Here is a 27975-nt window from a genome sequence, read left to right as displayed (position 1 = left end):
GCCTTTTTTCCAGCTAATGTGAGAGAAAACTGGATTTTACTGTTATATGACCTATTATGAAAGATAATATTAGTGAAATATTTAAGTCTGCAAGATTCTGAGTTAATAAAAAAAACTCAATTAACATGCTTATGACATTTTCTGTGAAAACGTTTACATATCTTGGCAGTTGTGAAATGATTCTTAGTATAATTCATTTGCTGCATTATAACAATACTTTAAAGATTGTTTCAGTAACATAACGGTTAAAAAATTTGAAAAATAACTGAACAGCTGAAAGTGCACTATTACAAAACTTCAAAATCTATTGACCAAATTGACTGTATTTGTCTGATGCTTTCTATGCTGTTAAGAAAATAATTTGTAGTTATAATAATCAAAACAACCCTATCAAGTGAAACATTTACTGTGTATCCTCTATGACTGATAAATAATTCTTATTCTGAATTTAACAGAATACGTTAACTAGAAAGAAAGAAACCAGAGAAGGATTATCGGCAATAGGGATGGCCAATTTATTCATTTTTCCATCAATGCCATTTTTTTGATCAGTTACAAGTATAACAATTATTTTTGCAGATTTTTTTTGTTATTTAAACAATCAATGCTGTTGAAATTACAAGAAGTAAGTCAGAGGTAAAATTAAAGCTGACAGTGATATAGAGATGAATTAACATGCGCAAGTGTAATGACAGGATTTTGAATAAAAGAGGGTTGCTGTAGCTTTGAGGATGAAAATCCAATTGATTGATCGTGAAGGAGTCCAAGATTTTTCTTGTGTTAATGTTATTCACAAGTGACACAATGACATTTTCAAAATGCCAAGAACACAACCAACATTATCACAGTATGTGCTTATAAACAGGGAGAATCGTTTCTTGACAATTCTGCTGCATTATGACCGAATCTCTGCAGCTGTTTATATTATCTCATCCTTTCGTGTACTGACAAATGCTATCTGCAGAAATTCTGTGGCACAAATGTTCATCTTAACTGCGGATTTGCAAGGTGACGTACAGTATGTTACATATGTAAAAAAAATCCATTTTCATTCACTATAATGTCATTAAGTAGCCATTACTCTTAATTAATCTTTAGAAATACATTGATCATCCTTAAATATATACAATCGTTAAACTCATGAATGATGTTGAATATTAAATAACATTAAAAATCCTGCACAGGTATGCAGTGTTCAGAGTAAACCCAGATAATTGGTTTAACATATTGTATAGCAACACTATAACTCTTTATTTTACACCAACACTTTCTGAAAATTGGTGTGCAAAGATGTTGCAAATTGGAGAAAGTGGGAAATGGAGTTTGATGCATGAAGAGGTATATTTATGGAGCTCCAGTTATTAATCTGTGGATGCTGGTGGCATGTTCATTGTCTATTGAAGAAAAGGAATAATGGGAATTGGAAAGGCAGTGCATTAGATCTGCATTCTTTTAAACTTTAAATGTTAAGTTTAAAAAAGCTGTTTTAATGCAGTCTCATTAGTATTCTACTAGGTTGGTCATGCCTGATACAAATTCATGATTTTCCTGAAATTGTGGGAAGGTGTACTGTATCAGACATTAGGTGTCCACTTTTCTCTTCATTTCTCTTTTTTAATCACAGTTCCCAGACTTCAGTTGGTCTCAGCCCCTAAAATTTTACCGGAAAAATGGCTTGCCATTCCAAATCATTGTTGAAGGATATATTTTTTCTTATCTATTGTAAAGCCACCTGAAAAGCAATCTTGTCACAGTGCAGAATACAATGTGTTAACTTACCCTGGTTGAAAATACTGCAATTTCAGTGCATCTTTCAAAGGACCAAATTGCTGATGAAGCCAGCAAAGTAGTCCATTTGAAAACGCCCCAAATAACGGAAACACCTCATTAAAAAAATGCTAATAAGATAGTAACGATCTGACCACATCAAAAATATTGTTCAATACATGTATCATAATGCAGATGCTGCACTCACACAATGACAATCACGTGTGCCTTCTGTTTCAACATATTCTTGCATGGCTCTTGACAATGGTATTTTAAGTTGACTATTTTTGGAACTAATTATGCAGTCTTGCAAGAAGAATCACCTCATACTATGTATCCACTCATTCGGATCATACCATTTCGTTGCTGCCCACGTCATCATAATCTTCTTCAATACCATCAGTCATCTCTTCCCCATCTGCATCAATGTCAGGGCCCCCTTCCACTTGTTCCTCTGTGGAGGTTTCTGCGTTCTCTGATATGGATTCTTCATGTGCTGATTCTGAATTTTCTTCAAGCTGCTTCTTCTGTGACTCTATAGGGAAAACACAGGATCATCACCTTCACTACTTCTGAGATTCATAGATGATACTAAAATAGAATAAAAACACAGAAGATTTGTGCTTGGATATCAGCTGTACCGATAATAAATCCATAAAACAAACAATTAAGATTACTAAACAGTATAATAATGGGCTGACCTTTCTGCACTTGTCACTTCAGTCACATGTTGCCTTGTTCTAGTTTGAATGCGTTTTGTCAGTTGCCCAAGAATATACTGAATTTAGTGAATTTATCTGTTTATTTTATTTTGAGATATAGCACAGTCTCAGAGATATATACCCTTTTGGCCCAAGGTGACACCCATGTACACCTATGTGACCAATCAACCTACCAACCTGTATGGCTCTGAAATGTGGGAAGAGACCCACATTTCAGCCAGAGGAAATCCATATGGTCACGAGGAGAACGTACAAACTCTTTTCAGACAGCTGGTGCTGTAATACATTTTCACTAGCACTAAGCTAGCCCTCTAATAATTAAATACAAATACATTTTGGTAAAAGGAAAAAGGAAGCCACAAAGTCTTGGGAAGTACAGGAGTTGGGATGAGGCAGCAGGACTGGATAAATGGCTGCTGTGATCACAGAATATCAACTCTTGCCCAAGAAGTGACTTGGATCCATTCCAATTTGCCTCCTGGAGCAACAGATACATGGCAGGTACTATTTTATTGGCCCTTCACTCACTTTCAATGACTCTTCATCTCATGTTTACGATACTGATTGCACATTTATTTATTTACTATTATTTCTTTCTATTTGTATTTGCACAGTTTGTTGCCTTTTTGCACACTGGCTGAACGCCCAAAATAGGTGCAGAGTTACGCTGATTCTATATTTGGTTATTATTGTACTATGGATTTATTGAAAATGCCCATTGGAAAATGAATCTCATGATTTTATATGGTGACATATATGTACTTTGATATTAAATTTACATTGAACTTTGGCAATAACTGAGTGTAGGGAGTGCTGCAGATTCATTGCTGAAGATTCAGTCAGTGATTGCCAGTTCTAGCCAGGCTGCTTGCTGCTTTAACATGCCACCATTAATCAAATTAATTTTTACAGCCTAGATTCAGGTCAAGCTAGTGCTGGTCAAAGTCCAATGCACCACATAAAAGGCAGGCAATTTAAGACTTACACTAGTTGTAAAAATCATTCAGTACGCTTGTTGGAAGCCATGGATGGTTAGAAATGAGAAGGGCTCCCAGAGGTTTTGCTGCTGTGTAATGGAGGATGAGGTGAAGGAAAGATCAATGACTGCAGGTGTCAGGAGATCTTCGGATCAATTCCAAAGCAATACTTAGTGAAAACACACATGATCAATGTTAGGAATGAAAGTCCAAGACGGAGGATGCAGTGCAGATAAAAATTCAATGGTCTCACAAATTTGCTCAGGTTCAGTTAATACAATTTGAAATGTAATGTCTTTTGACTTGTTCATGGCTCAGTGAAACATACCCCCAAATTTCACCTACCAACAATCTCAATCAATCAGAATTGAGCCATAACATTTCTATGCCTGCTTTAAATTCTCCTATTTACAACTATGGAAATGTAATTTTACAGATAATTATGTCACATCCATTATTACACTTCCCTCTCTCATTTCCAGAGAAGATATTAGGTGAGATTGGGAGACTGGAAAATGAAAGACAAAGAGGAAGGAAAGAAGAAAAGATAAATGGAAGTAAAAATAGATAAGGATAGAAATGATAAGGAGGAGATCAAAGCCAAAGGTTGTAGACAGAAATTGGCAAGTCCGGAAGCCAAGGGCCGATGGCTGAAGCATTGGGTTAGCAGGTCTGAAGTCGGGGGCCCAATGTTTGAAAGTCTACAATCTGAGAGTCCCGGGCCAAGGACTTCAGAGGCAGCCTATCCTGGGGTTGGAGGCATGAATGTGTGTGAGTGAGTGAGTGGAAACAACACACACGAATGCTGGAGGAACTCAGCAGGCCAGGCAGCATCTATGGAAGTACAGTCGACATTTTGGACTGAAACCTGAACTGTACTTTTTTCCATAGATGCTGCCTGGCCTGCTGAGTTCCTCCAGCATTTTGTGTGTGTTGTTCAGATTTTCAGCATCTGCAGATTTTCTCTTGTTTGTGAGTGAGTGGGAGGCTTCTTTTTGCTGTTTTTGTTTTGTTCTTGACTCCTGTGTTGTTTTTGTTGCTGTGTGTGTTGTTCTGCTGAACAATATGGGCATGCTATGTTAGTGCTGTCCCCACCATATCCTCAAACTGTGTTGGTTGCTAACGCAAAAAATGCATTTCACTGAATGCTTTGATGTACATGTGATGAATAATAAATGAATGAATGAAATGAGATTAGGAGAAAGAGAACAAAGAAAAGGAAAAGTCAGAGAGAAGATGGTAGTAGGAAAGACCGTGGGAAAGAGATTAAGGGAGAAGGAAAGACTATAAGAGAAAAAGACAGATTGAGAAAGATAAAGAGAGAGTGAATTGAGGGGGGAAAGCTGAGAAAGATAGAGAAAGAGAGAATGACTAAGACAGTGAAGTGAGAGAGAAGGAGGGAGGGAAGGACGAGGCACAATGCCACTTAATCTAACCACTGCAGCCATCGAGTTACCTTGCATAGACTATAATATCATGCAATGAAATGCTGGGGCTGGTATAGCTTGCGACTTTAGTGGGATGAAGGATGGCTAAGATTATAGATTTTATAAGATGAAGCGGTCTAGGCTGTCTGCAGCAGATAAGTCAGATGAGACAATGACCTCCATTTCAGCACTTGCAGACTGAACCACAATTCTTATTTCAAATTCCACTGCCACACAAGAAGCCATTTCTCATCTGAATATGGAGGAGGAAGTTCCATTAGTTGTCATATGAGCTCAACCAGCTGGTTTGGAGAAAATCCCTTCAAAAATAGCTTTGAACATATCACTGTATTTCCGCAATCTTGACTCCAACAGATTGTCCACCACCCTAGGAATTTGGCAGTGGAGCCAAGAGGCACAAGCATGTTATCCAGACAGTTGTCCTTATCTCACCACTTTTCGTTGCAGCCTGAGTGGTCAGACTCAAGGGAAGAATATATAGTGTGAGCTGGGCATTGCTGTAACCTTCTTCTTTGCAAATCACCAGCTTTCCATCAGAAAAGCTGCAGCTACTAAGACAATCAAAGTCAAAGCAGAAAGAAATATTTTACTAATTTTTGATCATGGTAGTTCAAATCCAAAGAGTGCTTCAGCAAAACTTGAAGGGACCACAAGGGCCATTCATTCAGTATCTCTTATCCTTTATTTTGATTTGGTTTGATGTATAACTTGGATTTTTGTGTTGGCATTTATTATGCAATTGTGATGTTTGTTGCAATGATTACAGCAGAACGAAAGCAAGCTATCTGAGTGGTAGTGTATGTGATAATGGAACACAAAGGAAGATGGAAGCTGTAGGCCTATATCAACCTGCCTATGTTGAGTGCTGGGGGCAACTTCCAATGGCCTAAAATTAATTAAATGAAAGCTAAGGGGTGATTTGTGAATATCATTACTTTTTATTGTCTTTCTAAGTGGGGGACCTGGGTTAAATTAAGAAAACTGAAAAAGAAGACAGCCATTATTTTATTATATTAAGGAATGAATAATTTACAAGAAGTTAAACTAAGCAGATTGAATTGTCTCCAAGGCTCCAAATTTTTATTTACTTTTATTTTAAATAATTATCAAACGAATAACCACCTCATTGTAAAGAGTAAGATTTGATAGCAAGTACAGTATTATTTTGAAGCTGCAGCAGGTGGGAGTTGGTAGAGAGCAGCCACAGAAAGGTTTTGTATCTTCAGGAAGAATTCAGATTTAGATGCTGCATTGGAAGTGGTCAGAATTGCAGACTGAAAGCAGAAAGAACAGGAGCATTTGATCCAGGAGGCAGTCACCTCCCTTAGGTTAGAAAGCAGTCTAGGGAATGGACAGTGGTCAGGAACTGGAGGATGTGACCACAGATCAGACAGGTATGAGCTACAAGAATACAATAGTGCCTTTGATATTTTTTGAACAGCTATGATGTACTTGCTACTTTTGTGAACAGTAACGAATACGGTTAGACAGGGCCTGGGGTACTAGAAACCATTCAAGGTTGGGGATTTAGGGATAATATACTCTAGGCCAGACGGCATTGCAAACAAATTTTCAGATGATACCAAGACAGGTGGAGGAACAGGTAAATCAATGAGGCAGGGAGTCTGCAGAAGGATATGGTCAAGTTGGGAGAGTTGGAATGATAAAACAATCTGTTAGCAGTTATTGGCAAAATGCTAGAATTTATACTTAGGAATGTGGTGGTAGAGCAATTAAAATGTCATAATATGATTGAGTAAATTTTACTGATTTAAGAAAAATCTAACACAATATTGAAAATGTAGCTAAAAGGCAGCTGAGGTGGGGAAACAGTGAGATTGATGTAAAAGGAATTTCAAAAGGCTTTTGATAAAGTATCACAGAAAGGACTCATTGGGCTACATATTAGCATGGATGGAATATTAGTTAAAGGCAGAAAATGGAATAGAAATGAATGGATCTTTCTCAGACTTAAGGTTGTTACTTTGTTTGTTCTGATAGTATTAGCAATGTGCCCTCAGATGCTTATAATTTATGCTAATGACTTAGTCAGTAACATAAAGTTCACTGATCGTATTACCCTTGGTGAGTAAGTTAGTTGATTGGAAGACAGAAAATCTGTATTAGGACATACATAGGTTGATCAAGCACAAAATAAGGTGGCAGATGGTGTATAAATTGTGCAGGTGCAAGATTATTCATTTTTACAGGATTAATGGAGAAACACCATATTTAATCAGTGAGAAACTAGTAAATGTTGGTGTACAGAGGAGGTGTTAGGGAATTGGTTCATGAAACACACAAACTCAGCAAGCAAATAAAGATTATAAGCAAGAGAACCAGGAGACAACATGGCCCCCCCTACTTTCTCCTCTATCCAATGTGATCATAGCTGATCTATAATCTCATCACTTTCCTCACCCCAGCCTCATAACCCTCCATTCTTTTCATTTCCAAAAATTTGCAAAACTCAGTACTGAACACTCAATATCTCTGTTATTCTTCAGGATTTAGAATGACTTAATTCTTCTCAAGTTACAGTGAAGACTAGTACTGTTTCCCTTTTTAATCGCTTGCTGTACTGGCTTATTAATAATCAACAATCCTTGCGGAAGGTCATACTTTCCAATCCTCATGCTACTTATGCTATTTTTGACAAATCAGCATTTTCCACACTGTAGTATATCTGCTATCATCTCTGACCAGCACTTATCCTATTAACACACAAAAAATGCTGGAGGAACTCGGGGAAAAGGGGGTGGGGATTGGTGAATTGGGGGGGGGGTGGGCATTACTGGAACTTTGAGAATTCTATGTTCATGTCATCAGGTTGCAGGCTACACAGACGGAATATAAGGTGTTGTTTCTCCAACTTGAGAGTGGCCTCATCGTGACAGTAGAAGAGGACATGGTTTGACATATGGGAATGGGAACACTCAGATAATGTCTTCTGGCAATGCTCCCCCTTTACCATTCCCTATTCCCTTTTCCCTCTCTCATCTTATCTCCTTGTCTGCCCATCATCTCTCTCTGGTTCTCCCCCCCACCCTTTTCTTTCTTCCATGGCCTTCTGTCCTCTCCTGTCAGACTCCCCCTTCTCCAGCCCTGTATCTCTCTCACCAATCAATTTCCCAGCTCTTTGCTTCATTCCTCCCCCTCCTGGTTTCACCTATCACCTTGTGTTTCTCTCTCCCCTTTCCCCCACCTTTTAAATCTACTCCTCATCTTTTTTTCTCGAATCCTGCAGAAGGCTCTTGGCCTGAAAGGTCAACTGTACATTTTTTCATAGACGCTGCCTGGCCTGCTGAGTTCCTCCATCATCTGCAGATTTCCTCCAGCAGTGTGCGTGTTGCTTGGATTTATAGCATCTGCAGATTTTCTCTTTTTTGTGACTTAGCCTATTAATACACCTCTCTGAATCCTTACAACTCAAAATGTCAGTCAGTTTTGCATCATTGGCTTGACTTGAATAGATCACATTAGTATTACTTTCCAAATTATTAATATTGATTGTGAACAGCAGGGCCATCTAGTGCATTCATTATCAGCAAAGCCATCTTTTTCAAAACACTGGGATGCAGATCATCAGATTCCGGGGATTTATTGGCCTTCTCTCCCATTAATTTTCCAACACAATACTTCTGTAAATGTTTAATTTCTTTAAGCTTTCATTCAGTCTAGGTTTGTTGCTCTTTACTATTTCAAGGATATTTTCTATATTGTACAAAGTAATTCATGGATTTCTCTGCCTTTTATTTATTTCCCTAGTATAATTTTGCCTGTCTCAGAGCAAATAGAGTGTTGCCCTGTATTGCAAATGAGTTGTAATGCAAAAGGGTGACCATTTGCTGGAAAAATACGTGTCTTTTGTGAGACCATAACTGCATTCTGCTTGCAGCTAGCAGCTTTGTGAAAAGAAATTCAGCAAGCAACATTGGCAAGCAGCAATTCCAAAGGATATGCAAAGATGAAGAGACTTGGGTGTGCATGTACACCAATCTCTGTAGATAGGAAGGCTTGCAAGTGAGCAGCTTTTAAAATGACTGGGATCCTAGGCTAGAGATATAGAATATAGAAACTGAGAGGTTATATATAAAACACTGATTAGGCCACAACTGTAGAATTTTGGCCATGGCCCCAGAAAAGATGCCTTGCGGGTTTAATCTCAACCTGGGTATGTGGAGTTTGTCACATTCTGCATGGGTTTTACCTTGGTGCCCCAGTTTCCCCCACATCCTAAAAATGGTCAGGTTGGTTCCTCAATTGGCTTCTGTAAATTCCCCAAGTATGTTGGTAAATGCGGGGGAGTGGATGGGAATGCAGGGAGAATAAAAAGGTATTAATATAACCAGTTAGTACAGACTCAATGACACTAAAAGCATCTGTGTCTAAGAACAAGTGGATTTCTCTGAAGTAAGGGTATGTTGTTTGTCATCTATATCAATGATTTGGACGATAATGTGGTAAATTGGATCAGCAATTTTATGGACACCCAAATTGGGGGTATAGTGGACAGTGGGGAAGACTATCAAAACTTACAATGAGATCTGGACCAGCTGAAAAAATGGGTTGAAAAATGGCAGGTGGGATTTAATGCAGTCAAGAGTGAGATGTGGCACTTTGGGAGGACAAATCAGGGTAGGACTTACATGGTGAGCAGTAGGGCACTGAGGAGTGAGGTAGAACAGAGGGATCTGGGAAAACACATTAACAATTCCTCGAAAGTGACGACATAGTTAGATAGGTTCATAAAGAAAGTTTTTGGCACACTGGCCTTCAAGATCAATCTATTGAGTACAGGAGTTGGGATGTTATGTTGAAGTTGTATAAGACATTGTTGAGGCCTAATTTGGGGTATTGTGTGCAGAGTGCAGAAGAAATTTACAAGGGTGTTGCCAGGGCATATAGTTATAGTTATAGAGAGAGATTAATTAAGTTAGGAGTTCATTCCCTAGAGTGTAGAAAGATGAGGGGAGATTTGATGGAGGTAAACAAAATTAATTTATTTAGAGATTCAGCATGGAACAGGCCCTTCTGGCCCTTCAAGCCTCATCACCTAGCAACCCATTGATTTAATCCTAGCCTAATCATGGGACAACCAATTAACTTATTCACTGGAACACACATCAAAGTTGCTGGTGAACGCAGCAGGCCAGGCAGCATCTCTAGGAAGAGGTACAGTCGACATTTCGGGCTGAGACCCTTCGTCAGGACTAACTGAAGGAAGAGCTAGTAAGAGATTTGAAAGTTAGTACTTCAGTTAGTCCTGACGAAGTATCTCGGCCCGAAACGTCGACTGTACCTCTTCCTAGAGATGCTGCCTGGCCTGCTGTGTTCACCAGCAACTTTGATGTGTGTTGCTTGAATTTCCAGCATCTGCAGAATTCCTCGTGTTAACCTATTCACTGGTATATTTTCATTCTGTGAGAGGAAACTGAAGCATCAGGAGGAAACCCACAGGAAGGAATGTACAAACTTGCTTACCGAAGAGGCCGGAATTGACTCCGATCTCTGATGCCCCGAACAGTATTAATGTCACATAAAAAGCTACACTACTGTGGGTATAGATAGGGTTAATGCAAGCAGACTTATTTTCCACTGAGGTTGGGTGAGACTAGAACGAGAGGTCATAGCTTAAGGGAGAAAGGTGAAATGTTTAAGGGGAACATGGGGGAGAATTTCTTCACTCAGGGGGTAGTGGGAGTGTGGAATGAGCTGCCAGCAGAAGTGGTGGATGTTAATTCGATGTCAACATTTAAGAGAAATTTGGATTGGTACATGGATGGGAATGGCATGGAGGGATATGGTCCAGGTGCAGGTAGATGGGACCTGGCATGAACTAGATGGGCTGAAGGGCCTGCTTCCTTACTGTAGTGTTCTATGACTCTATATAAATATTATACCTGGTGCAGCACTCCTTATAGAATTCACGTGCTGCAAGCACATATGGGAACACTATATAGTAGTTCGATTGAATTAATCATGAAATTGATGGCAGCTCTAAACATCACAGGCGGAGCAATGTGAGGGAGAACTTAGCTGGTGTTAAGTGTGCATGGTACACACCACTTATCTAACTGGAAATAAATTATCATCCAATATTGGGTGCTACACTGTCAGAATTTGGAGTTGCATTTCTTTATCCGCTGCTGTGATAATGTATGGACTGTAGTGCAGATTTTTAATGATTTCATGAGCTTACATTTGCATAACTCTCTGAATGCTTGTACAATTTGAACTAGGAGCTGTCTAAACAAAACTTTACAAATGTTCGCAACACACATCAAAGTTGCTGGTGAATGCAGCGGGCCAGGCAGCATCTCTAGGAAGAGGTACAGTCGACGTTTTGGGCTGAGACCCTTCGTCAGGTCTCGGCCTGAAACGTCGACTGTACCTCTTCCTAGAGATGCTGCCAGGCCTGCTGCGCTCACCAGTAACTTTGATGTATGTTGCTTGAATTTCCAGCATCTGCAGATTTCCTCATGTTTGCGTTTACAAATGTTCAACTAGAATACCTATTGTATTCCTGGTCAATATGGTCAATATAACTTGGAGCTCGGTGAAAGAAGTATCCAAATTGCATGGAGGGCTCAGAAACTGGAATCCTTTTCAATACCACTGACTTCTATTGTAAGACTCTGAAGTTATTTTGGAGTTTTGCTATAAGATGATGGACTCCTCAGATTCTGGTTCTTGGCATTTGATATATGCTTGGCAGATGTAATGGGAGCAGCTTAGACACATACCCTGACAGATAGAATTGCACTTAAGCTCTTTTGGTCTTTATCTTGCCTTGGAGACTAAGTCATGATTGTAGAAATGTGCTTTGTCTTTGGTAATAGAACAGCACAAGCTGATGCATCAGGGGCAAACAAAGGCAATCTGCTGAGTCCTCATTAAGCTTATTTATTCACAAATGCTCCAGCAACCGTCAACAATAAAAAAAACACACGCGCGCATTGTTAACCCTTATTGTGTACGAAAAGGAAAGATCATTCAAATTGCAATTTTAGCAGAGAACCCAAACTTGAATGCTAATCATAAAACATGTATCACATCAGTGATTTAGAGGGCTTAATAGGAAAGCCCCTTGCGTAGTTTGTCAGCTTGTCGTGCCGCAAGGGCTTGTGTGCATCAATGATGCTGAGAGTTGAGTCATCGGTAGCTCATCTGCTGGCAGGGCAGGGTCTCCCATGATGGACAAGCCTCAGCTGAGGAGTCAGAATAAGACAAACCGCCCACCTGGGCAGTGGAAGAAAAGCCTGGCAATCTACTTCTGTATATTGCCACGAAAACCCAATAGATAACTACAGTAAAACAAATATAGACTATGACATAGTGCTGGAAAATGAGACCACCAGGAAGAGCTGATGACCCTCCAGAGTAAGGCCAGGATGTATGATGCGGTTGAAGTAAAGCCTTTGGGACCTTCAGTTGCTGCTGTTCTGGGGTACAAAATGAGGGTCAGAGGCTGCAAAGATACGTTGATGTTAGGTACATGGAACATACACTGTATGAACCAAGGAAAGTTAGAGATGGTGAAAGATGAAATGCGATGCTTGCAAATTAACCTACTTGGAATCGGCAAGCTGAAGTGGACTGATACGGGACACTTTCAATCCGATCAACACTGGATATGCTATGCCAGAAATGACAAGTACAGGAGGAACTTGCTGAAGCTGTGTTGAAAATCAATGCAGTCAGCAATTGCCTATCTCAATTTGTCTATAACGAAGACCTATCAACATAACCATCATACAAATATATGCACCCACAACAGATGCAGAGAAAGATTAAATAGATCAGTTGTATGAGCAAGTGCAGGCTGGACTTGTTGGAACATGCAAACAAGATAAACCGATAGTTATGAAAGTTTGGAACGTGAATGCTGGGAGTGAAAAGGACGGTCAAAAAGTCAGGAAATATGAACTGGGTACCAGAAATGATGCTGGATAACGTTTAATCAACTTCTGCAAAACCAACAACTTGTTCAGCTCAAGCACATTTTTCCGACAACACAAATGCAGACTGTATACTTGGACCTCTCCCAATGGATTATACAGAAACCAAATGGATTATATCTGTGGATGGCAAAGTTCGGTACTGTCGACAAAAACAAAACTGGGAGGTGACTGTGGCTCAGACCACCAACTACCAACCATGCAAGCTCAAAGTAAAATTGAGGAAGCGCAAGCCTTTCACCAGAATACCAAAATATGATCTTCAAAATATTCCAGCTGATGGCCTGAACAATTGTTTCACTGCTCTAAACACAACTGATAGAACACCAGAGGGATTGAGGGGAAGTATTGAGAATGAGTACACAAAATATTGAGTACACAAGGAATTTGAAAAAGGTTCGGCAAAAGGCGAAAACACAGAAAAGACCGGATTAGATGAATGAAGAAACACTAAAAATCATACAGGAAAAAAAAAGGAAGCCAAAAAATATAGATGGAGGTTTTACAAAAACACAATGATGTGAAATATTACAGAGTGATTTAAAGACTTTCAAGTAGACTGTATGCATCTAACATATTCATACAAGTACAACTGTAACACTGGGAACTGAATTTAAGTTGGCCCTGGTATACTTAGATATAAGTTAATGTTTGCATTAGTTTAGACCAAATTGCTTGCAGATATAATTTGCTCAGGCACAATGTTCTGATGGGGTCACAGAATTACACAGCATGGAAACAGGCTCTTCAGTGCAACAAGTCCACACTAACTATCAGATGCCTGTTTACATTAATACTACATTACCATGTACCTTTCCCAGATTCTCCCATCCACCTACACGCCAAGGGCCTTGTTATTAACCTATCCACTTGCATATCTCTCAGATATGGGTGGCAGTTAGAATAAACAGGGGAAATCCATGGGGACTCAAAGAGGACATGCAAGCTTTCACATAGTCAGCACTAGAGTCAGGGCTGAACCGGTCATGCCAAGGTGTTGCACAAGTTGTAGTTTAATTGTTCTTGCCTCTTGTGTGATGTTCTAAATAGAGGCTTGCCTGCTAACACAGGTGAAATCAAGTGAATCCATGACTATTTGACAATAACTTGATAAGTTCTTCCTGAGGTGACTGTTATGTGTCTCTCAATTAATACCAGTGGGGAAAATAGATCTTCTGGTCATTTCCTCATTGTTTTTCATGGAGGTTTGCCAGATGCAGTTCCTATTCTTGGATTAAAAAAATAATCAAACCATTAGAAAGTTCCTTTTCATAGAACCAGAGAACACTAGAACACTACAGCACAGAAAACAGGCCATTCAGCCCTTCTAGTCTGTGCTGAAACATTAATCCGCTAGTCCCATCGACCTGCGTCCAGTCTATAACCCTCCAGACCTCTCCCATCTATGTATCCATCCAATTTATTCCTAAACTTAAGAGTGAGCCCACATTTACCACGTCAGATGGCAGCTCGTTCCACACTCCCACCACTCTCTGAGTGAAGAAGATCCTCCTAAACCAGGGGTCCCCAACCTTTTTTGCACCACGGACCCGTTTAATATTGACAATATTCTTGCGGACCGGCTGACCGGTGGGGTGGTGTTCAAGTATGGTTAAACTTATCTCAACATGTCTTTTACAGTTAGGGTTGCCAACTTTCTTACTTCCAAATAAGGGACTAGCTGTGTTATTTGGTATGATTTGTTAGGTTGTTTTTTGGGTCTGGGAACGCTCAAAAATTTTTCCCATATAAGTTAATGGTAATTGCTTCTTTGCTTCACGCCATTTCAGCACGAACGGATTCATAGGAACGCTCTACCTTAGCGGGGGAAATACGGGACAAACCAATTTAGCCCAATATACGGGATGTCCCGGCAAATACAGGACAGTTGGCAACCCTATGTTCAAGTTCAACAGTGCGTGACAGGGAATGAAGAAAGGTGCAGCTGACTCGTATCATTTCCTCATGGCCTGGTAGCGCATGCTTTGCAGCCCAGTACCGGTCTGTGGCCTGGTGGTTGGGGACCTCTGCCCTAAACCTTTCCCCTTTCACTTTAAAGACATGTCCTCTCATACTTCTCTCTGCTAATCTAAGTGGAAAGAGCCTATTCACATTTATTCTGTCTATACCACTCATAATTTTGTAAACCTCTATCAAATCTCCCCTCAGTCTTCTATGCTGCAAGGAATAAAGTCCTAACCTGTTCAATTTTTCCCTGTAACTCAACTCCTGAAGACCCGGCAACATCCTAGTAAATCTTCTCTGCATTCTTTCAATCTTATTGATATCCTTCATATAGTTAGGTGACCAGGACTGTACACAATACTCCAAATTTGGCCTCACCAATGTCTTATACAACCTCCCCATAACATCTCAACTCCTATACTCAGTACTTTGATTTATGAATGCCAGGATGCCAAAAGCCTTCTTTACAAACCTGTCTACCTGTGACGCCACTTTCAGGGAATTATGTATCTGAACTCCCAGATCTCTTTGTTCCTCCACACTCCTCAGTACCCTACCATTTACTGTGTAAGTCCTACCTTGATTTGTCTTTCCAAAATGCAACACCTCACGCTTGTCCGCATTAAGTTCCATCTGCCATTTTCTGGCCCATTTTTCCAGTTGGTCCAGATTCTTCTGCAAGCATTGAAAGCCTTCCTCGCTGTCCACAATGCCTCCAGTCTTAGTGTCATCAGCAAACTTGCTGATCCAATTTACCACATTATTATCTAGATCATTGACATAGACAACAAACAACAATGGTCCCAGCACAGATTCTTGAGGCACACCACTAGTCACAGGCGTCAAGTCTGATAAGCAATCATCCACTACTTCTCCCACACAGCCAATTTCGAATCCAGTTTACAACCTCTCCATGGATACCTAGAGTCTGAACCTTCTGAACTAACCTCCCATGTGGGACCTTGTCAAAGACCTTACTAAAGTCCATGTAGACAACATTCACAGCCTTTCCTGGGTGGGACACAACCCACCCAGCCAACAGACTTTTCATCCCTCTTCCCTCCGGGAGAAGGTTCAGGAGCTTGAAGACTCATACGGCCAGATTTGGGAACAGCTTCTTTCCAACTGTGATAAGACTGCTGAACGGATCCTGACCCGGATCTGGGCCGTACCCTCCAAATATCCTGACCTGCCTCTTGGTTTTTTTGCACTACCTCACTTCCCATTTTTCTATTTTCTATTTATGATTTACAATTTAATTTTTTAATATTTACTAATTATTTGTAATCCAGGGAGTGTGAAGTGCAGATTCAAATATCGCTGTGATGATTGTACGTTCTAGTACTAATTGTTTGGCAACAATAAAGCATAAAGTATCTACTTTCTTGGTAACCTTCTCAAAAAACTCTGCAAGATTCATTAAACATGATCTACCATGCACAAAACCATACTGACTATCCTTAATCAGTCCTTGGCTGTCCAAATACTTGTATATCTGATCTCTCAGAACACCTTCCATTAATTTACCTACTATTGATGATAGGCTCACCGGTTTACCTTTGGAGCCTTTTTTAAACAACGGAACATGAGCTACCCTCCAATCCTCTGGCACCATACCCATGGCTAAGGACATTTTTAATATTTCTGCTAGGGCCCCTGCAATTTCTACACTACTCTCTCTCAAGGTCCGAGGAAATATCATGTCAGACCCAGGTGATTTATCTACCTTAATTTGCTGTAAGGCAGCAAGCACCTCCTCTTTAATCTCCACATGTTCCATGACACTACTGCTTGTTTCCCTTCCTTCCATTTACGCTATGTCAGTTTCCTGAGTAAATACTCACACAAAAATATTGTTTAAGATCTCCCCCATCTCGTGAGGCTCCACACATAGACGACCACTTCGATCTTCTAGGGGACCAAATTTGTCCCTTACTATCCTTTTACTCTTAATATACTTGTGGAAACTCTTCCGGTTTACCTTCACATTATCTGCCAAAGCAACCTCATGTCTTCTTTTTACCTTCCTGATTTCCTTCTTTAGTATTTTCTTACATTTTCTATACTCTTCAAGTACCTCATTTGTTCCTTGTTGCCTATACCTCTATACACCTCTCTCTTTTTCTTAACCAGATCACCAATATCCCTTGAAAACCAAGGTTCTCTATGCCTGCTAGCTTTGCCTTTAATCCTGGCAGGAACGTGCAAACTCTACACTCTCAAAATTTCGCCTTTGAATGCCTTCCACATACTGAACACATCCTTGCCAGAAAACAACTTATCCCAATCCACTCTTCCTAGATCCTTTCTCATTTCCTCAAAATTGGCCCTTCTCCAATTTAGAACATTAACTCGAGGAGCAAGACCTATCCTTATCCATAAATAACTTGAAACCAGTGACATTATGGTCACTGGACCCAAAATGTTCGCCTACCCATACTTCTGTCACCTGACCTGTCTTGGTCTCTAATAGGAGATCAAGTATTGCATCCTCTCTCATTGGTACCTCTATATAATGATTTAGAAAACTTTCCTGAACACATTTGACAAACTCCATGCCATCTAACCCTTTCACAGTGTGGGAGTCCCAGTCAATATGTGGAAAGTTAAAATCCCGTACTGTTACAACTTTCTGTTTCTTACATCGGTCTGTTATCTCTCTACAGATTTGCTCCTCCAATTCTCTCTGACTATTGGGCGATCTATAATACAACCCTATTAATGTGGTCACACCTTTCCCGTTCCTCAGCTCCACCCATATGGCCTCTGTAGACAAGCCCTCCGGGCTATCCTGTCTACGCACAGCTGTGATATTCTCCATGACTAGTAATGCCACTCCTCCCCTTTCATCCCTCCACCTCTATCACGTCTGAAACAACGGAACTCCGGAACATTAAGCTGCCAGTCCTGCCCCTCCTGCAGCCAAGTCTCACTAATAGCTAATAATGTCAAAATCCCACATGTCAATCCACGCCCTAAACTCATCTGCCTTACCAACAATACTCCTTGCATTGAAATAGATGCAACTGAGAACATTTCTATCACATACAAACCTTTGATTACTGTCTATACATGCAGTTCTCACATGACCTTTATCCTCTTCCACTTCACTATCTGCTCTAACACTCCGGTTCCCCTCCCCCTGCAAATCTAGTTTAAACCCCCCTGAGCAGAACTAGCAAACCTACCCGCAAGGATGTTAGTCCCCCTCCACTTCAGGTGCAAACCATCCCGTCGGAACAGGTCCCACTTTCCCTGGAACAACACCCAATTGTCTAGAAACATGAAGCCCTCCCTCCTGCACCATCTCCTTAGCCACATATTTAGCTGCATTATCTTCCTATTTCTAGCCTCACTAGCATGTGGAACAGGTAGCAATCCTGAGACTGTAACCCTGGAGGTCCTGTCCTTCAACTTTGCACCTAACTCCCTGAACTCTCTTTGCAGGACCTCCTCCTTCCTATCCACGTCATTGGTCCCTACATGGACCACGACATCTGGCTGCTCACCCTCCCTCCTGAGAATACCGAGAACTCAGTCCGCAATATTGCGGACCCTGGCACCAGGGAGGTAACAGACCATTCAGGATTCTCGATCTCTCCAACACAACCTCTTATAAGTCCCCTAACTATCGAATCCCCTATCACTACTGCTCTCCTCTTTTCCCTCCTTCCTTTCTGAGCTGAGGGTCCAGTCTTGGTGCAAGAGACGTGACCACTACAACTTGTCCCTGGTAGGTCATCCCCACCAACAGTATCCAAAACGGTATACTTATTATTGATGGGAATGGCCACAAGGGTGCTCTGCTCATTCTTTCAACTCTCCTGACAGTCACCCAGCTACCTGCCTCCTGACTTTTAGGGGTGATTATCTCCCTGAAACTCCTGTCTATTTCTGCCTCACGAATGATCCGAAGTTCATCCAGCTCCAGTTCCCTAACTCGGTTTGTCAGGAGCTGCAGCTGGATGCACCTTTTACAGGTGTAGTCAGCAGGGATAATTGTGCTGTCCCTGACTTCCCACATACTGCATATGGAGCACTCGACTGCCCTAACTGCTGCCTCCATTACCTACTCCCAAGTTAATTAAATTAATTAAAGGAACTTACCCGGCCTTACCTCACGGGGAGGTAAAACTCTCTGGTTTATTCTTCGGCCTGTGCAGCTCGATCCTGGACTTCCTGTCAGATCACCGGCAGGTGGTAAGAGTGGGCTCCCTCCCCTCCACCCCTCTGACTCTCAACACAGGAGCCCCTCAAGGCTGTGTACTAAGTCCCCTCCTTTTCTCCCTGTATACCCATGACTGTGTCACCACCCACAGTTCCAATCTGCTAATTAAATTTGCCGACACTACATTGATGGGCCAAACAATAACGAAGTGGCCTACAGGGAAGAAGTCATCTCTCTGACACAGAGGTGTCAAGAAAACAACCTCTCCCTCAATGTCACAAAAACAAAGGAGCTGGTTGTGGATTACAGGAGGAATGGAGACAGGCTAACCCCTATTGACATTAATAGATCTGGAGTTGACAGGGTAAACAGCTTTAAGCTCCTCGGCATCCACATCACCGAGGACCTCACGTGGTCAGTACACACCAGCTGTGTGGTGAAAAATGCACAATAGCACCTCTTTCACCCCAGACGGTTGTGGAAGTTTGGTATGGGGCCCCCAGATCCTAAAAACTTCCCACAGGTACACAATTGAGAGTTCCTGACTGGCTGCATCACTGTCTGGTATGGGAACTGTACCTCCCTTAATCACAGGATTCTGCAGAGAGTGGCGCAGACAGCCCAGCACATCTGTAGTTGTGAACTTCCCATGATTCACGACATTTACAGAGACAGGTTTGAGAGCAGGGCCCGAGGAATCATTGGGGACCTCAGTCACTCCAACCACAATCTATTCCAGCAGCTACCATCTGGGAACTGGTACCGCAACATAAGAGGCAGGACCAACAGGCTCCGGGGCAGCTTCTTCCACCGGGCCATCAGACTGATTAACTCACGCGGATTTGAGTGTATTTGTATGTTATATTGACTGTTGTATTTATTATAAATTACTTTGATTGCACATTGCACATTTAGATGGAGACGTAACTTAAGATTTTTACTCCTCATGTATGTGAAGGATATAAGAATTAAAGTCAATTCAATTCAGTTCAATTCAATTGATGGGAAATAACTATTCAGAAATGCAGGTTTTTTTCTTGTGATTCTTTATTATAAGTATTTTAAAATTGAGGGTCAAAATGTCCACACGTCACTTGGCAAATGGTTGGAGAAGAAGCTAGAACACAAAGCTTCACACAATCATTTGTCAGCTTGCAAAAGGCAAGTCTTATATGGAATTCTATTCCATATAAAAAAGTTCAGAGGGTATGACCTTCGGTGATCAATGTTCCAAGGATCTGGGTTTCTCACACATCTAAGTATCTCATTATTTAAGTACAATTAATAGAACATCTCTTCACTTTTGGTGTTCTTTTGAAATACAAAAGCTCCACTCTTTCCTCAGTGCTAGTCTCTGGCATTATTTTAATGAAACTCTAACTGGCCTTGAAATTTTTGCTACAGTCAGATATCAAAAAAGATGGTCATGATATCCTATTTTGTAAATTATATAAAGATATCCTCACAGAGTAGGAAATTCAATCTTCCAGGGTCAGCCTGGATTCTTCAGGAGCTGACGTGACCCTGCTCCAAGCAATCTGAAAGGAAAAGTGATGAAATGCTGAAATAAGTGTTTCCTTTTTACTTGCTTTGAAAAATTGTGGTTATTAGTTATAAAATATTGAAGACAGAAGATGATTTTGAATGACAGTCAAGCAAATACTAAGAAATCTACTTACTTTATAAGAAGTATGGAATTGTGTTGTATGGTGAGGTGGGTGTTTTGAGGAAGAAAAGGCAGCATTATCGGCATGCAACAGTAGGAAGCAGGAATTAATATTCAACTTGAACTGACAACTTTATCATATATGTACACCTAATAAGTGAACCTACTGAAATAGTGAAACCACATTAATTCCCAGGTGTGCTATGCCTCTGTATTTCAAGTCTGCAACCCTTCTTCAATTAAGATCTCTTAAAGTTTGTATCCTTTAGTTCATAAACAATGCAAGTTGCATCTTGAGTAAAAGCAAGAGACTCTACATTAAACACACACAAAATGCTGGAGGAACTCAGCAGGCCAGGCAGCATCTACGGAAAAGAGTAAACAGTCGAAGTTTCGGGCTGAGATCCTTCAAGTCCTGACCCAAAACATCAACTGTTTGCTCTTTTCCATAGATTCTGCCTGGTCTGCTGAGTTCCTCCAGTATTTTGTGTGTGTATTGCTTGGATTCCCGCATCTGCAGATTTTCTCTTGTTTGTGATTAGACTCTACATGATCAGATATTTCATAATTAAATCATAGTGTGAAATGTCTGGATGCTGGTACAGTCAGCTGCACATAGACTATTGCTAAAGCTATATGGGCTTGATGGAGGAAATACCGTACACAATTGTATAGATTCATTTGGTTCCATTCCACATCCACAACAAGAAACTAAACATCTTCCATTTTAAGAATACAACCAGAAATGTCTACTTCATTCGAAAGATTAATTCTGATTAAAGAACATTTTTGCTCTATTATCTACTCTGCTTTCAGTTAAAGGAAGGCTGTTAGGGTAAGGCATCTCAGGAGTTGAGAATGCCAAGTAGAATGGTTCATCCGCGAATGGACAGAGCAGGAGAAACACAGAAAGGTACAATATGCTCCTGAAACACATTGTTTATCATGTCCAGTGAATTAAAACTTGGTAATGCACTGACAATCTTTTGAAACTTGTGTTTCAGCAATTCAAGAGTTCGTTAGTTCTAAGTGCTCTCAGATCCTTGAAATCCAAAATAACAAGTCAATAAATTAAAAAGTGACTTTTATAGAGACTCTTACTCTCAAGGTAACTTGACCTTTTTAGTTGTCTTTTACTACAACTGGAACACGTTAGGCTATTTCCAATAACTTTGCTGCCTGTGAACATACTGATTTATATACTTACATTTATTGTGTTTTTTATTATTGTGTCCTTTATCTTATTGTGTTTTTTAATCAATGTGTTCTTTTTTTGAGCTGAATCGGATCTGGAGTAACAATTTTTTCATTCCCCCTTGCACTTGCATACTGGAAATGACATTAAACAATCTTGAATCTTGAATCATGAATGATAACAAAATCTTTGTAGTAAAAATGACTAGTCACAAAGATAAAATCAGAAATAAACAATCTTCAGTAAGGGACCCAATCCCTACACTGTAATACATTAGTTATTGAATTTTGTTGAAGAGACATCAGCAGCTTTATCAATTATTTGTTCTAAAACGCTCATATAATATTGAGACCTAAGTTATAAAACCTGAAGGAACCAAAGCTAATACTTATTGGCCATACTGTAAAAGTGCCAATTTAAACTGCATTCTGGGGTTGAAGTTAGTATGGCAATCATGATGAAAAGATGACTTTAGTAGCATTAAAATTGCTGAGAATCATATCTTGACTTTTCTGGTTCAATGATTAGTAGCACTCTTAAGGTAGCTAATCTGCACAGTTTTTAATTCCCTTGTAGTTCTCACCCACTTAGACTTCCTAGAGCCTTCCAGTGAGTAAAATAGGTGTATCTGCCAGAACCAGACAGATGGCTCATCATTAAATGAGCACTGAATTTTTTTTGGATTTGATAGAATGCCAATGCATTTTTGAGGGAATATTGTTTACATTGTCAATCCAGCCGCACTTGAGGTAAACCAGAACTGGCCACTATGACTTAACCCTGCATAAGTACAAAGGTATCTTTTGAAGAAAGTGGGGTGAAAGGGATACAGAATGTCATGGATCACAGTAATTGTGGGTACTTCCTAAATGCCATCTAGCTTCCACAATCAGCTGCCATCTGTCTCGGAGCTGCCTCCTCCATAAGGAGCTTGTCAAGGTGTGCAACTTTATCAACAGAATGGTAAGGTGCCAGGCCCTTGATTTCAACCAGTTGGCCCCATTGCTGGATTGGCCAGATGGTTGTCCACCGACCAACTATTCAATGCAGTGAGTTAAAATCTGCTCCGATAGTCTTGAATTAGATAGTAGAAACAAGGTATACAGAAGTGACAGAGCCATTAAAGCATGCATTCCCACTATCTAAACAAAACAAAACAAAGAAAAATGTCAAAGGTATTTTCAAAGCACAAGATGACGTTCAGAGGAAAACACTGAGAATGCAAATTTTAACAACCCTGACTTAACTCCAAATTGCTCATACATTCCGCACAGGACAATGAAAGTAATTTAACTGTATCACTTTTTTTGACTAGGGGAATATGAAGAATGGGATTTTGCACAGAATCTATTATTTGGCTTTATTCCACAATAAAAACATAATGGGCAGGAAAATCACTGGTTACACTTTAAGTACAATTCTTGAATCACAAAAAAGAGAACACCTGCAGATGCTGGAAATCCAAAAAATGCTGGAGGAACTCAGCAGGCCAGGAAGCATCTTTGGACAAGAGTAAACAGGCGATGTTTTGGGCAGAGACCCTTCATCAGGACTGGAGAAAAAAGATGAGGTCAGAGTAAGAAGGTGGGGGAGGGAAGGAAGAAATACAAGGTAGTAGGTGATAGTTGAAACCAGGAGGTGGGAAGGATGAAGGAAAGAGCCGGGAAGGTCCTGAAAACAGACTACAGGGAGTTAGGAAAGAAGTTGAGAAGCAGGACCTCCAAGGTAGTAATCTTGGGATTACTGCCTGTGCCATGCGACAGAGAGTATTGGACTAGAATGAGGTGGAGGATAAATGCGTGGCTGAGGGATTGGAGGAGGGGGCAGAGATACAGATTTCTGGATCATTGGGACCTCTTTTGGGGCAGGCATGACCTATACAAAAAGGGCGGGTTGAACTTGAATCCGAAGGGAACTAATATCCTGGCAGGGAGGTTCATTAAGGTTAAGGAAAAGAACCTTGGCGATTGTAGGGACCATTTACAGTGGACTGAAAAGCTTGTGCATATAGACGTTACTAAAGAGAATGTGCTGGAGCTTTTGGAAAGCATCAAGTTGGATATGTCACCGGGACGGGATGAGATGTACCCCAGGCTACTGTGGGAGGTGAGGGAGGAGATTGCTGAGCCTCTGGCAATGATCTTTGCATCATCAATGGGGACGGGAGAGGTTCCAGAAGATTTGAGGCCTCAGGGATCTGTTCTGGATCCTCTTCTTTTCGTGATTTTTATAAATGACCTGGATGAGGAAGTGGAAGGATGGGTTAGTAAATTTGCTGATGACACAAAGGTTGGGGATGTTGTGGATAGTGTGGAGGACTGTCAGAGGTTACAGCGGGACATGAGTGTGAGGTGGTTCACTTTGGTAGGTCAAATATGATGGCAGAATATAGTATTAATGATAAGACTCTTGGCAGTGTGGAGGATCAGAGGGATCTTGGGGTCTGAGTCCATAGGACACTCAAAGCTGCTGCGCAGATTGACTATGTGGTTAAAAAGACATAAGGTGTATTGGCTTTCATCAACTGTGGGACTGACTGCAAGAGCTGAGAGATAATGTTACAGCTATATAGGACCCTGGTCAGACCCCACTTGGAGTACTGTGCTCAGTTCCGGTCACCTCACTTGAGGAAAGATGTGGAAACTGTAGAAAGGTGCAGAGGAGATTTACAAAGATGTTGCCTGGATTGGGGAGCATGCCTTATGAGAATAGGTTGAGTGAACTCAGCCTTTTCTCCTTGGAGCGGTGGACCAGATAGAGTTGTATAAGATGATGAGAGGCATTGATCGTGTGGATAGTCAAGAGGCTTTTTCCCAGAGCTGAAATGGCTAACCTGAGAGGACACAGTTTTAAGATGCTTGGAAGTAGGTGCAGAGGAGATGCCAGGGTTAAGTGTTTTACTCAGAGAGTGGTGAGTGCATGGAATGGGCTGCCGGCAACAGTGGTGAAGGCAGATACAATAGGGTCTTTTAACAGGCTCCTGAATGGGTACATGGAGCTTAGAAAAATAGAAGGCTATCGGTAACCTGAGGTAATTTCTAAAAGAAGTATATGTTTGGCGCAACATTGTGGGCCGAAGGGCCTGTATTGTGCTGTAGGTTTTCTATGTTCTATATAAGTTGATTGGTAAGGGTGATAATGGGCTGGAGAAGGGGGAATCTGATGGGAGAGGATAGAAGGCCATGGAAGAAAGGGAAGGAGGAGCACCAGGGGGAGGTGCTGGGCAGGTAAGGAGATAAGGTGAGAGAGGGAAACAGGAATGGGAAAGGGTTGGGAGGGGGGCAATTACCAAAAGTTTGAGAAATTAATGTTCATGCCATCAGTTTGGATGCTATCCAGACGGAATATAAGGTGTTGCTCCTCCAACCTGAGTGTGGCCTCATTGTGGCAGTAGAGTTTAATGCTCATCACTTTAGTTTTGTACATGAGAAAAAGTTATTTTTGTTCATTACACTAAAATATCTAAGTTGGAGACTGAACCATAATGCAACAAGTTTCAGTATTGTGAAATTAAGATGAAAATACAAATGTGTGGAAGGACCTGGATATTGAATGTCTTAGTATTTCAATCCCTGATGTATAGACTCACCACATGAATGTCCTAATCCTAGCTCCTTCCCCCTCCAATTACATTTCCAAGGATGCATGAAAAATATTCAGTAAGAGAAATTTTAAGATTAAACACCATTGCTGTGGCTCTAATTTCATTCCCTGCCGAGCCTATGAAAACTGGTATCTCCATAGAACAATTTATGTCATTTTTCTCTCTGGTGAAGTAATTTGTTTTTATTTAAATCAGAAACTAATCATTAAATATTCAAGAAGTGACATTTATGAATTTACCCAGAACCCTCTAGCTCAGATCACTTACAATTCAAATTACAATAATGTTCCCCTTATTCCCGTAAGTACTTTTAAAATAGAGCAAGACCAACAGTCTTCTCAGTTTTAAGCTTCATTTGTTGGAACAGTATGATTTAAGGTAACTATTACATTACAATAAAATTTTAAGAACTTGTTATAAAAGAAAATCACTTTGGGCCATGTATCTTTCCTGATATGTCAAAGTGACTGATGACACTATGGTGGCTCAATTTATCCCAGGATGACTTGTCTGTTACTGGTGCTTATTTCTACCCACCGGCATCTGCCTTTTGTTGTTTCTCAATCTTCTCCAGTCTTCCCAGCAAGAAGTCAATTTTGTTTTTGATTTGGGTCAGTTCCTTCTTGATTGTCTGCAGCTCATCTGATTTCACTGGGGACAGAGAAGCGTACAGTCGAAATGCATGCCATTTCATCTTTTGTTCAAATAAGACAACAATCCTATAGTTTGTTTCCTTTGCTTGGCAGAGCAGTTCAGAAACTGATTAATGCTGGGAATTACGAATTTGCTAACTGTTGCATCTACATTCATTGAAGAGACTAAAGTTGTTTTAACTGTTTAAGCTACAAATCTTCATAATTCATGCAAAAGAAAAACAAAATAAGATCATGTGAAAGCTTGAGCAATAATATTGATAAACAATTTACTGTTAATATTCTAGGAATTGAATACCCATAAATCATGAGTTATTATATTAGCTGGTAACACATTTAAATTATAGCTCAGATTTTATTTCTTCTACTTTTCAGGCTAAAATGCACAGGATACACACTAAATATATTCAACACACTAATTCTTTTTCATGAACATTATCACAGTGGGAATCAATCTCATTTATGTAGATATATTTTAACCAGCGTAACATAAAAATTTGTTGCATAATATACACCAGCCATCAGTTTATTATTATTGCAATAGATGTGATATTTAAGAAAACTTAACATTGCCACAACATATTTACTCTGTTCAATCTCAGTTGCAAATCATTTTCTATGTTAACTTGGGAATTACAGCTGAATGAATAAATCCTGTTAATCTTATTGATATGCTATCATTTTAAAATGAAGAAAGTAGTTTATATTCTATTACAAGAAAATTAAATATGTTTGTTACATAAAATACATGAGAAGATAACAGATCTGTATTTTCCATTGTGGTTCTCATATATACATAACGTGTTTACAATCACTTGCAATAACAGAAAATCTTAATGAAAAGAACATAAACATTGCATCTTACCAATTCTATTCTTCAGATGTCAAGTACATTTACCAAGCACCGATGAGATTTTGATGGTATTTAGCTTATAAACTCAAATGGCATCTTTAATTCCAATCTGAAGCAATTTGATTGCAATGTTTATCTTTGATATATTCAGGTAGATATGGGATATATCTGATCCACGTACTGTGCTTCCTACGACCTTAGATCTGAAGGTCAGTAACATGCTTAATATGCTTATATGACTGTGCCTGGTGCTGAATACAAAGAAGAGTTGGTATTTAATTAAATGAGGGAAATTGAATGGGGCATCAAGCTTTGTTTGCCCCTTTTGTTCTAAGTTCATTAGCATTCTACTCTTCAGATTTATTGCAGCTAATATCCTCCACATCAAACTTACTGAATTCTTTGTTGGATACAATGCTAACACCTGAAATATGTAGCTAAACAATTGTGCTGCACTTTTAACATTTCGTGATTTCAGCCCACCTGTCTGGACCACAGTTGTGGGGTTAAAAAGAATTCTCCAGACACTTGCAATGCACATTTCACGTATGAAGCTCTATACCAGTTTGCAGACATCATGGTCAAATTAAAAGAGACATCATTGAGACTGCAGAGATCAATATTACCAGGGCCATGTGTCTGGTAAGAAGCTGCAAACAGCCTAGACATTATGTTTTCAGTCCCAAGGACAAACACAAATTCATCTACTATTGGCTAGTAAAAGTAATTATAAGATCAATGACCAAGCTGTGGATGAAGGTATATGCAATAATTTAATGAGTGTCATTTCAGCCACACCAAGGACAATCATTATGAAAATACCAATACATAAATACAGCACAAGTTTAAGTACAAACTCAAATAATATCGATTGGCTTGAGGCAGATGCAGTAGTCTGGGATTTTGGATTTTTAATTTGTTTCTCTAGTAATGTGCATATTTCACTGAAATAGCACACACACCAGATATTCAGGTTGTTAAATGGTATGGGAGAAT

General features: G+C 40.1%; 1 protein-coding gene across 5 annotated transcripts in view; it reads right to left on the bottom strand.

Annotated features, from left to right (window-relative positions):
* Positions 1–534: 534 nt before the first annotated feature.
* LOC140199564 (RNA-binding Raly-like protein) overlaps positions 535–27975 on the bottom strand; it is a 1057088-nt gene continuing 1029647 nt past the window's right edge. For 4 of the 5 annotated variants that reach the window (XM_072261891.1, XM_072261979.1, XM_072262160.1 and 1 more), the window contains 2 exons: positions 26011–26124; positions 535–2302 (listed from right to left, as the gene is read on the bottom strand). In XM_072261891.1, the coding sequence (XP_072117992.1) occupies positions 2118–2302; positions 26011–26124 (299 nt within the window). In that variant the 3' untranslated portion in view covers positions 535–2117. Of the gene's footprint in view, positions 2303–20245; positions 20547–26010; positions 26125–27975 lie in introns of those variants that run through there. The other variant, XM_072262074.1, reaches the window with a different exon arrangement.

Source organism: Mobula birostris, chromosome 1 (genome assembly GCF_030028105.1).
Source record: "Mobula birostris isolate sMobBir1 chromosome 1, sMobBir1.hap1, whole genome shotgun sequence".
In the NCBI taxonomy this organism is placed as follows: Eukaryota; Metazoa; Chordata; class Chondrichthyes; order Myliobatiformes; family Myliobatidae; genus Mobula; species Mobula birostris.
Note: the sequence above shows the minus strand (reverse complement) of the source record. Positions and strands in the feature narration are given on the sequence as shown.